The 13,114-nt window shown below is 25.6% G+C and overlaps 2 protein-coding genes across 2 annotated transcripts in view; both read right to left on the bottom strand.

Annotated features, from left to right (window-relative positions):
• The window catches only part of LOC107454112 (sec1 family domain-containing protein 2), a 67,818-nt gene extending 62,719 nt beyond the window's left edge, over window positions 1-5,099 (bottom strand). Inside the window, exon 1 of the mRNA XM_043039940.2 lies at window positions 4,963-5,099. The gene's annotated coding sequence lies outside the window, so the exon portion shown is untranslated. The remainder of the gene's footprint in view (window positions 1-4,962) is intronic.
• Window positions 1-13,114, bottom strand: part of LOC107442912 (sec1 family domain-containing protein 2) — a gene marked incomplete at its 5' end in the record, with an annotated part of 28,970 nt that overhangs the window by 7,045 nt on the left and 8,811 nt on the right. Inside the window, 6 exon segments of the mRNA XM_043039936.2 lie at window positions 257-454; window positions 1,738-1,856; window positions 8,160-8,265; window positions 8,933-9,105; window positions 10,836-10,967; window positions 12,662-12,718. Coding sequence (XP_042895870.1) covers window positions 257-454; window positions 1,738-1,856; window positions 8,160-8,265; window positions 8,933-9,105; window positions 10,836-10,967; window positions 12,662-12,718 — 785 coding nt within the window.

Below are 13,114 nucleotides of genomic sequence, written 5' to 3'. Positions count from 1 at the left end.
TCATTAATAATTGTAGCTAACAATTTACCAAGCAATTTTCAAACCCCGGGAAGAATTCACTTTGCAACTTGTTCTATAAATATTTAATTCACTTTCAGGCGATTCATTTTACTTAAAAAGCAGTTCATATAATTATTACAACCAATTTATTTAGTAAATTTATTCATCCAGTAATAAATTCATCTTAATTATTTATAAGATAATCAACAAATTTAAGAATATAATTTGTGTTCAAAAAAAATTATACAAATCTCACATTTCTTCTTTTTCAGTTATCATCTGCATTATATTGCTTAGAACCTCTTCACTCGATGTTGTTAAATATTGTAGCAAAGCTTTTTCAATAGCAGCTAAATTATCAACACCTTTTGAACTAGAAAATTCTAAAGCTTGAATCACTGCAAGTGTTTGTTGAAGAAGTCCAGTAAATTTAGCCATGACTTTTGGATTTTCCCTAAAAAGAAAAAAAATCAACAAAAAAAGTTAAAAAATTGAAATGTTTTACAATATAAATACATAATATAATTAGAAAAATAATAATAAATTGATGAAAAAAATAAAGTTCTCATCAGGACGTGTTTCTTTACGACAGCAAAAGAGACATTTCAAAATAAAGAATAATTATCCTAAGATATAAATGTCACTCTTTATAATGCGTCCATGCCTATAAAAAAAATTAATTTTAAATGAGTTTAAGATGAAAGTAGAAAAGCAGAAAACAAACTTACCAATATGAAGTAAAATAAAATAAATATGTGTTAAAATTAGATATACTAATCTAACAGTAAAAAAAAATTGCTAGGAAGAAAAAATAAAATGAAATTGATGAAGAATCCTTACAGTATACAAAAAGCTGTAGAGATCAAATCCTGTAACTGTGATTCAGTTAGTACATTTATGCATTTCTTAAAGGTGCACACCAAATTTTTTTTCTTTTTTGAATTAGCAAACTACTTTAAATTCAGTTTTCAGCCATTAACTTTCATTGTTTTCTAAAGATCATAAAAAAGTAAAGTAACAACAAAAGAAAAATTGTTTATTATTAATTTTATGACCAAAACTGTCCTGATATAGTACAATAAGCACTTTGTAATTTTGCAACAGTATTTGGATCAACGAACAAATGCCCATTGAATGGAAATAATGTCATAATTATAGAGGCATAACACTTTCAAATGTGACATTTAATTATAATTTTGTTAGTACTATTAATAAGGATAATAAAATACTTTAGATAATGATAAATTCGAAAATAAATACTATAAAATATAAAGATTTATTATATTTAGTGAATATATTATTCTTTGAGTTGATTAATTTCATTTGGATGTAGAAAATAACCAATGTAAAAAATATGCAAATTAGTTAATAATATTAATAATATATATTAATAACAATAATAAATTATTAATCAATAATACATTAAGCAATTTTATATCATTAAAAACAATATTTCCTTAGATAAAATAATTTTTTCATCATATATTCTAAAATTTCCTCTTGATATTACCTAGTTTTAATTTAGAGTTATTAAAACTTTTTCTTGCTGTCCAAGGATCATCTACTTTATTTAATAACATAATTCAAAGAAGTTTGGACAATTGCTTTATGAATCATAAATAAATTAGAATAGTCATGTAATAGGATTTTAACTTCTCTTAGTTACCCAACAGCTATCAAATAATATATTATACAAAGAATAATATTCCTAACTGTCAAGTAAATTTCTATACTTACTTAAAACAGATAACTTTTTTCTTTAAAATATCTGAGGTCAGACGTGAGCTTGCATCTACGTTAATACCCTCTTTACCGGCACATTCCACGATTTGACGATTCATTTCAATTAATGCTTCCTAAAATCATTTTAATTATGAGAATTTTTTAAAAAAAGAACTAAATAAACATTAAATCGAAAATTGATTTAATATCTTTTTAACCGTTACGTGGAAAATTTATACAAAGACTTCCCTACTAAATTTAGATTCTCCCATAAAGAAATGTGGGTAAAATAATTTTCCCCACACGGTATTCAACCGAGTTTAGAGTTGACAGTAAAAGGCATATTTAATAGGTGAAAGTTCAAAAGAAAATTTCAATGTGTCAAAAAAAAGTTTTTATTATAAAAATAAAAATAGCAATTTTGTTTTTGTATTATTTGGGGGACAAAAAGTATCCACTAAACAAAAAAAATATGCATAATGCTCCTAATAAATACAATAAATCAAAACTACATGTTTTGTACATGTTAGAGAAATTTTTCATGGATTCAAACACCAAACCATTAATGATGGTATAGTAAAATTTGATTGATTTGAATTGCAATGCTTAGGGCAATACTTGCTTGGGTTTTAATAGAAGGTATGGGAGAATACATAACAAATCATAATGAAAAAAGTCAACAAAAAATATAATTCAATTTTACAAAACCTATTTTTTATATGTGTAGTTATAATACAATTATATGTGTAGTTATAATACAAGCAAAATAGTGTAAAAAATGCTAAAATTTAAAAACCTGTATTGTGAAATCTAATGCAAAATATGATTGATAAAACAATTCTTTTACTAAGTTATTTAAGAGTATAAAACAAATTGTATCAAAAGAAAATACAGAAAAATAATCTTCATCAGAATGTTAATTTGCAAGCATTTCACTTTATTTTCCAACTTACAATTAGTCTTGTATAAGACAGCCTTTTTTTTAATATGAAACTGATCAAATCAGCCAAGGATTATATAATTTTCAACTAATTTGATTGAATTATTTCAAGTTCACTGATATTTTTCACTGTTAGCAGAAAAATCAGAATGACTTTCTTTTAAAGAGTCAATGTCAAGACCTTTCATGAAGAATTTGTATAAAATGAGAGAAATTAAAATTAATTTTCTTTATAATTTTTAAAAAATATGTACAAAAATATTATTTTATATTTACATTGAAAAATAAAATATGTTTATTCAGTAGTTTACATAAAAAAAGAGTAAATAAATAAAAATAGCATTCAAAAATTATTAAAAAATTCTTTTTAAATTTTCTAATAAATTTGGAATTTAAAAAAAAATTTAAAGCACAGCAAATTTGCATATCAAAAAATAATAAAAGATTGTTTATTTTTTAAAGGTTTGAGTACAATTTCAAAAAAGAAGAAAATATATAATTTAACAACCCCATCATTCTTGATAGGAAATTATAAAACAAAGTTAATCATAAAAAAGCAAATGAAAGGAAACAAACAAATCTGTATGATTAGATTTTATTGTGTTCCATGAGGCTGTATTGGACCAAGTATAAATGCTTATGTATGAGTGAATTAATGCACGAGTGAAATAAAAAGTATGGATGCTCGTCGATAATGTTTTGCTAGATCCTGCATCTTCAAACAACAAACTATTTTGTTGGCACTTTTCAGAAATAATTTTTTTTAATTACAATTTTTATTTTACCAAAAAATAATAAAATAAAAAGATTTTAAATGAAGTTTTTTTAAAAGCTAAGCAACTGTTCCAATCATGATTGTTCTTTAGAAAATGAAACACTTTGCAAACACTCAATTTATGACATAAACATAAATTTAAAAGAGTACATGTCTCACAAAGATTTAAATTTTATAATATGAATACTTCTTGGACATCAAGTCAAAAAAGCATATATTTTACAATATTTAAAAAGAAAAAACTTGATACTAATCATATTTTTTAAAATTCTGAAAAATATTAATTTAAATAATTTAACAAGTTAAGTATGAAGAGTTGACAGAAAAATGTATGTTTAAGTAATTAACAATAATAAAAATGAGTACATACTCTTGGATTTTTGTACAAAATGGCATTTAAACAGACCTCTGCGTAAGAATCGCTTTTATGAGCAATACAACCAGGAGCTAGCAAAGGTCTACCAAAAACCATAGCACTGCAAAAAAAGCAAAAAAAAATTTTTAAATATTAATCACAAAATAATAAATTATGAAATAACAGTCATCATGATCACATTGTTTTAAATTTAGAATTATGAAAGAAAAAGAGGGACAGAATTTTTTTAAAAATGGTTTTGTACTTAATTTATGCAATGTAATTCAAGCAATAAGTTATTAGTTAACTTAAATTAAGATTTTGCAAGATGCTCTAGAATGACATTTCCAAATTTATAAGACCATTGACAACTTATATAAGTCATACAAACTGAATTCAGTATAATTTGCTGTTGTTGTCGTGGGCCATTAAGGCAGAGGGGGTGCGATTGTTCTTGTTTTCCAGTGGTGTCATCTATGGCCAAAATTCGACTGAAAAGAATTCGATTTCTGCCACACCCATAAGTCACACTTGTTTATAGGACGGACCCATTCATTTATCCAGAGATAGTAATTTTGACCTGAACCAAAGAATGATCAATCTCCACTTCAGTAGCCCCAGAGGTATTGATTTGTGATGAGAACATTGAGGATTTTGTGACCCACCAGATTTAACGTGCACCAGTCACCATTTACTACATAGGGAGTCTTCGGTCAGCTGGATTCAAACTCTCGTTCCCACAAACATGAGTCCAATGCCCTGTCAATCAGACTATTCTGGCCTTCAGTTTAATTTAAGAGATGTTAATACATTTTGAAACTATTCTGTAAAATATAATTTTATAAGTTTTCCTCATTAATAAAAATAATTATGAAAACAAACCAAAATAAAAATTTAGTATTTTATAAATTAATAGTAATTTTATTTTTACTTTTTAAACTTATTTATTTGTAGTAAGATTCTTCAAATTTATAACACTATGATATGCAATGGAAACAACTATCCCATTTCGGTGATAAATTTTAAAAACTAGTAAACTGACCCAACACAAAAACATTGCTGTAATAGATTATTTTATATAAATTAAAAATGTGCATTTTATATTCTAAATGAGTCATATAACATTAAAACTTGAAACATTTTGAAAATTAAAGATTTCGAGGCAAATACCTTTTACAAGCAGACAAATCTTCCATATTTACACAAATATCAAAAACATGTCCAGGAATATGAGGTAAAGATAACAGAACTTTATCTAACATTGTGTCGTATGACTGACTCAAAGGGCCAGCTAGATCTAAAATTCGATCAACTACAATCAAAGAAGCTTTATTTGAATAAGTCTAAAAATGAGAAACAAAAATTAGAATTATCATAAATAAATAAATTATAATTCCTTATCATAAAAAATACTGAATTAATTTCAAACAGAAAACTAAACAAAAGTTTTAGTGTACGGAGCTGTTCTAATTTTGTTGTAAGCAACAGAACTTGTGTATAATGAATGATTTTAGCTACTAGAAATGATTTCCTATTTACAGAAGGACTTTCATTAGCCAACGGATTTCATTTCATAAGACACTTTGTCATTCTTCTTAAGCAAGTAAAAAGCGTTTCAGTGCACATTTCACCATTATTAAATCTTTTATAGCCCAATTACTGCTGTGACAACAAATTCAAAAGCTAGAGGGCAGAAAATAGCAATTAACTCTTTCTGATACAGTGTGCCTAGTCTTGGATTCCTCAAATCAATTTGGATTCCTCCAATCAAAGATATTATAAACCAAAAATATTACACTAGAAATGGAGAACTTTTTTGCTTTTAAACTTCCATTGATTTTTTACAACAACTATTCTTTCAACTTTTAGATCTGAGATGTATGTCTTTACATATAGTGCAATCAGGGTTGGCAAGTTCTAGACGCATGACAATTTTTACCATGATTTTTAAGTTCATGCCAAAAACCTCTTTGTAAAAAAAACAATTTTTGCAGACATTTTTGTTTCATTTCAACTGATTAAAATTTAAGCAATAAGTATTTCAAATCTTAAAAGCATTAAATTTAGTTTTAAAAGATATTTGACAAAAAATGACTTAATATTATTAATAAAAATGTGATAATGTATTTTTTAAACTAGAAAATGAAAAGCATGCAAAACAAGTAATTTGCTATCACATGCTTCATCTCAATAACCTTTGTTACTAAAAATGCCATTTTATATACAACTGTGGTTTGTATTGATGTGAGGTTTCAATTAAATAAAAGTTGTTTTAAAACTAGATAAAATAGCATTGATACTTTAATTAGTTTACCTTTAGTTACAAANAATATTCAATGCTTTAAAAATTAGAAGATGTTAAAAATGCATTATAATTAAAGAAATGATTTTTTTTTTCAAGTCTCTTGGTGTTTTTTTTTTTTTTAAATCTTTGAAATCTCACCCTTCTTTTGAGAAAGGGTGAGAAATTCTCACCCATTTTTTTTCTGAGATGAAAACACTGAATGATGGTATAGAAAATTTTTATTGATTTGAATTGCAATGCTTAGGGCAATACTCGCTCGGGTTTTAATAGAAGGTATGGAAAAATACATAACAAATCATAACTAAAAAGTCAATAAAAAATATAATTCAATTTTACAAAACCTATTTTATGTGTAGTTATAATACAGCCGTATCACCGTGGACTGGATGGAAGGCCACCAGACAAGCAAGTGCGCAATGGAGGGAGGGATCCTGGGTTAGAATCCCAGGGACAGACACTTTTTGACGCCCGGTGGCTGAGCGGTAGCGCTTCGCTCTGTCGTGCCACAGGCCCCTGGTTCTATCCTCGGGCCGGGCAAGGTTGACTCAGCCTTTCATCCCTTCAGTGGGTCGATAAATGAGTACCAAGCATGCTTGGGAACTAAACACTGGGGGTTTTGCATTCGGCTGACCACCTAACCGGAACATCTGCTCCTGCACCCCAGAGCCCAAAGGTCAAGAAAACTGAGATGGGCACAGTAGGCCTTGGCCCTCTTTGGGCTGTCCCGCCGCTGAGTTTAGTTTTAGTTTAGTAATAATACATGCACAAGCAAAATAGTGTAAAAAATACTAAAATTTAAAAACCTGTATTGTAAAATTTAATGCAAAATATCATTGATAAAACAATTCTTTTACTAAGTTATTTGAGAGTATGAAACAAATTGTATCAAAAGAAAATACAGAAAAATAATATCTTCATTAGAATGTTAATTTGCAAGCATTTCACTTTATTTTCCATCTTACAATTAGTCTTATATAAGACAGCTCTTTTTATATGAAACTGATCAAATCAGCCAAGGAAATTATCACATAATTTTCAACTAATTTGATTGAATTATTTCAAATTCACTGATATTTTTCACTGTAAGCAGAAAAATCAAAATGACTTTCTTTTAAAAAGTCAATATCAACACCTTTCATGAAGAATTTGTATAAAATGAGAGAAATTAAAATTAATTTTTTTCAGAATTTTTAAAAAATATGTACAAAAATATTATTTTATATTTAAATTGAAAAATAAAAAATGTTTATTCACTAGTTAACATTAAAAAACGCCAATGATTAAAAAATTCTTTTTTAATTTTCTAATAAATCTGGAATTTAAAAAAATTTAAAGCACAGCAAATTTGCATATCAAAAATAATAAAATGTTGTTTATTTTTTAAAGGTTTGAGTAAAATTTCAAAAAAGAACATATATAATTTAACAGCCATCATTGTTCTTAGTTCTTAGGAAATTATAAAACAAAGTAAAAAAGCAAATGAAAGGAAACAAACAAATATGTATGATTAGATTTCATTGTGTTCTTATAAGGTTGCACTGTATTGGACCAGGTATAAATGCTAATGCATAAGTGAATTAAAAAGCATGGATGCTCGTAGAATATGTTTTGCTAGATCCTGCATCTTCAAACAACAATCTGGTCTATTTTGTTGGTACTTTTAAGAAATATTTTTTTAATTACAATTTTTTCTTACAAAAAATAAATAAATAAAAAGATTTTAAACTATCAAGTTTTTTTAAAAGCTAAGCAACTGTTCCAATTATGATTGTTCTTTAGAAAATGAAACACTTTTCTAACACTCAATTTATGACATAAACATAAATTTAAAAAAGCACATGTCTCACAAAGATTTACATTTTATAATATGAATACTTCTTGGACTTCAAATCAAAAAAGAATATATTTTACAACATTTAAGAAGAAAAAACTTGATACTCATCACGTTTTTTAAAATTCAGAAAAATATTTATTTAAATAATCTAACGAGTTAAGCATGAAAAGTTGACAGAAAAATTTATGTTTAAGTAATTAACAATAATAAAAATTGAGAAGAACATACTCTTGGATTTTTGTACAAAATAGCATTTAAACAGGCTTCTGCATAAGAATCACTTTTATGAGCAATACAACCTGGAGCTAGCAAAGGTCTACCAAATACCATAGCACTGCAACAAAATAATGAATTGAAAATAATAAATCATAAAGTAACAGCTATAATGATCACATAGTTTTAAATTTAAGATTATGACAGGAAAAGAGAGACGGCTGCTTTTTTCTTTTCCGGAAATTTTTTTTTCCGTACAAACAACTTAAATTAAGATTTTGCAAGATGCATTAGAATAACACTTCTAAATTTTTAAAATCATTATAACTTATGCAAGTTTTACAAACTGAATTCAGAATAAGTTAAAAGATCTTAATACTTTTTGAATATATTCTGCAAAATAAATATAATTATTTAAGTTTTCATAATTTACAAAAATAATTATGAAAACACTGTAAAATAAAAATAAAGATTTTGCATTTTAAGAATCAATTATAATTTTATTTTTACTTTTTAAACTTATTTATTAGTAGTAAGATTCTTCAAATTTACAACACTATGATATGAAATGAAAAAAACTATCCCCAACTTTAAAAACTAGTAAACTGACCTGACCCTACACAAAAACATTGTTTTAACAGATTATTTTATATAATATTACTTCTCCTAAAAGTTACATAAAACATTACTTAAAATATAAAATAAAAATACCCATTATATATTCTAAATGAGTTTTATAACATTAAAACATAAAACATTTTTAAAATTAAAGATTTTGAAGCAAATACCTTTTACAAGCAGATAAATCTTCCATATTTACACAAACATCAAAAACATGTCCAGGAATATGAGGTAAAGATAACAGAACTTTATCTAACATTGTGTCATATGACTGACTCAAAGGGCCTGCTAGATCTAAAATTCGATCAACTACAATCAAAGAAGCTTTCTTTGAATAAGTCTAAAAATAAAAAACAAAAATTGGAATTATTATAAACAAATAAATTATAATTCCTTATAAAAAATACTGAATTAATTTCAAACAGAAATCTAAACAAAATTTTAATGAACAAAGCTGTTCTAATGTTGTTGTAAGCAACAGAACTTGAGTATAATGAATTATTTTAGCTGATAGAAATGATTTCCTATTTACAGAAGGACTTTCATTATCCAACGTATTTCATTTCATAAGACACTTTGTCATTTTTCTTAAACAAGTAAAAAGAATTTCAGTGCAGTTTCACCATTATTAAATTTTTAATAACCTAATTACTGCTGTGACAACAAATTCAAAATCTAGAGGGCAAAAAATAGCAATTAATTTGTTCAGATACAGTGTGCCTAGTCTTGGATTCCTCAAATCAAAGATATTATATACCAAAAACATTACATTAGAAAGTGGAACTTTTTGCTTTACAAGAACTAGTCTTTAAACTTTTTAGATCTGAGATGTATCTCATTACATATAATGCAATCAGGGTTGGCAAGTTCTTGACCCATAACAATTTTAATCATGATTTTTACGTTTGTGCCAAAAAACCTCTTTGTAAAAAAAAATATTTTTTTCTGGACATTTTTTTTTTACTTTAACTAGTTAACATTTAAACAAAAGGTAATTCAAATCTTAAAAGCATTAAATTTAGTTTTAAAAGATATTGGACAAAAAATGACTTAATATTATTAATAAAAATATAATAATGTATTTTTGAAATTCGAAAATGAAAAGTATGCAAAACTAGTCACTTGCGATCACATGCTTCATCTCAATAACCCTGGTTAGTAAAAATGCCTTTTCATATACAATTGTGCCTTGCATTGCCGTGAGTTTTCAATTAAATAAAAGTTTTAAAATTCGATAAAATAGCATCGATACTAGTTTACCTTTAGTTACAAATTTAGGATAAATATTCCAAGATTATACACAGATAACCAAGTGTATGGTAAAGGATATAGATCTTGAATGGATATCAGTAACAAAATATAATCTGTATGGTGCACAAATTTTTAAACATATTTTTGATATTTTATAAGTGCAAAATTCTGATTTATAGCTTTGTTGCACTTTTAATAATTCACTTAATAATAATTCATATTTTATAGTATATTAAAATAATTATGTAGACAATGGCAAAATTAGTTGTTAATCGTAAAGAAAATATTTAATTTATTGTACCACATAAGAAACATATTGCTTGCTGTATAACATAAAGAAAAAAACAAGTTTTTGACAGTTTTTACCTCTGTCATAACAAAAACCTTTTTTCGTCATCAGAAACACTACCGAGTAAAACTATGATGATCGTAGTTGCTAATGTGCTGTCAGACTAAATTTTCAACTTTTTTTTTAAGTCGAAATGAATTAAGTAGAAAATAAAAATCACGCCATGATATTTTCATATTATGATAGAAGAAGAATACACAGGTGTTTTACTTTAAAAACTTCATTATATTCACTACTTAATTTTAGAATAATTTTACTAAAATATTAATTCTTAAAAAATCAAGCCTTCTTGAAAAAAGTCTCTCAATTTTTAAGGATTTCAATTTTTCAATATTACATAGGTTTAAGAAATAAAAATATATATATATACATTAGAATCATAAAATTCTAAAGCAGATGTATTTACTAAATCACTTGCGATTTACTAAAAATGATGCTTATTAAAATTTTTTAACATGAAAAATACTTACTGATTTCTTTTTCTGTTGTTGAGAAATACTTTCCAATTCAGATGCAAGTAAATAACTCAATGGTCCAAGAGAATAAAAATCACCTTTAACTTGAAATGTATCCAACAGAGAATTGAGAAAATATGCTAATATCTAAAAATTTTGAAAAAAAAAAGATAATTATAAATAAGGAAAAAAGCATAATAAATATAATTTCAGACATACAGTAAATAAATACATTGTGCTATCAGTTATGTTTAAAAATATCCCTGAAAACACGAAAAGTTTGAATGGGAAATCAATGCAAATTTATGTATTTATATGTATTTAAAACCTTTCCTACCTATTTATGCTAGTAATAAGTCAAATTAAAAAATAAATAAATACACAGAATCATACATTCAATATTAAAGCAGTAAGAAACTTGGCAAGTTATAACCATGTTTATAAGACTTAAATAAAAATAAATAATTGAAAATTCTAAAAAAAACTTTTGTTGAATGAACAGCAATTTAGAGTAAAAATTATTTAAAAACATTCTATCATCTAATCGCCACTAAGAAGACAAGCTAAAAAGAAAAAGAAACTTTTTGGAAGGAAATATTTTAAAAAGAAAGCTTGTATTTCATTAGTACAATTAATAACTTTTTCCAAAAATTAAAAAAAAAAAAAAACTTCTATCCACTATAGTTACTAGTTTAATTAAAAATTAAGAAAAAATACTAACTTCTTTTAACATAATAAGTAATATTCGAAAAGAGAGTATATGGCTAGTGATCACCATAACCCTGTCCTGTTCAAATTTTTAGAAATTATGTGATAATCTAATAAAATAATTTAGAGCATATTCTATTAAAACATAAAAAAAAAAGAATTGCACACTGCATTTTAAATTAATTACTAATAAAAGAGATATTTCATTCCAATGAAACATATACAGGAGTCTGTCTAGGTTTTTCTGAGAGGTACCTATTTTGTGAAAATTTAAACATAATTTGTGAAAAATAAAAAATTTTATTATAAAATCCACAAAAAAATATGGATTTATCGTTTCTTAAGGGATACAAAAATAAAATTTAAAGAAAAATTATTTTGTGAAACTACAATTTTTCCTAAAGTTGAATTTGTGAAATTTGGCCTGGACAGACCCCCGATATCACACTCATTAATTAAAAATTACAAGATTATAAACATAGGCAGCCCAATAAATTTTCTCCATAAATTTATGATTCAAACAAATCAAAAATAGATTACATATTTAAAATATGTTGGAAGTACCATGTTCCATGTTTGAACATGAACCATGAGAGCGCCTTTTCCTCAAAATATTGAGTTGATGACACCATTGATATCTTTTTCGAAAAAGCCAAGGATGATCAGGTGTAACTCTCCAAAGGCTTGAATTTTATTCATTGAAATGGCTGCTTTTAAACTTTCACAATTCTTCCCGGAAAAAAAATTTTCTAAATAATTTTTAGATATCTTTTACATAAAAATGATATTCAGGAAATTATTTTGTTAAAAAATAAATATACCATATGAAACATTAACAGTTCTAAAAATAAAAAAATAGTTTTGTTTAATTATAAATAAAGCATCTAAATTTCTTAATGAAAGATTTCTTTTTGTTTTCTTAAGAAATAATATGGAAAGAATTCTTTAAGTTTTTAAACATTTTTGGGGAGAGGTATGTGTCCTTATAGGCTCCCTCTCTTAATGCTGTTATCGTATATTTATATCTATACAGAGAAAGCAATATAAAAATTAGAAAAAAAATACATATTCATTTTCTGTGATTTCATATTTATATTACCTTAGCTTATAAATAACTTTATAAAAAATATTACCTTAATAGAAGATTCCATTTCTGGATTTAGTAACTTAAGAGAAAGCTCTTCAGTTCTCTGAAAAATAAAATTTAATATTAAAGTAAATTATGAATCTGTAATAACAACATTTCAGAGCAAAAAGAATTCATTCACTTTACTATGATCTACAAAGTTTGGGGGTGACATTGTTACGAATTAATTCTTTTTGGCGGCGTCAATTCGTCGCCAATCAAATTATATTTTATTTGTCAGTTGTTCTCGATACACTCATGCCTGAAGGAGCATTTCTTGAAAGCTCCTATTTCTCATATTTTGTTGTTTTGTTTCAGTCTAATTATTACTTTTTTCATTGTTAAGTTTATTAATAAATATAAAAGCACATATTAATTGTTTTCTTACTGACCAGGGCATCAAATGGTAGAGATATACGCATATCCCGAAACTCGAAATAGATTTTCTATCATTTTTTGG

This window comes from Parasteatoda tepidariorum, chromosome 6 (assembly GCF_043381705.1).
Source record: "Parasteatoda tepidariorum isolate YZ-2023 chromosome 6, CAS_Ptep_4.0, whole genome shotgun sequence".
Classification (NCBI taxonomy): Eukaryota; Metazoa; Arthropoda; class Arachnida; order Araneae; family Theridiidae; genus Parasteatoda; species Parasteatoda tepidariorum.
Note: the sequence above shows the minus strand (reverse complement) of the source record. Positions and strands in the feature narration are given on the sequence as shown.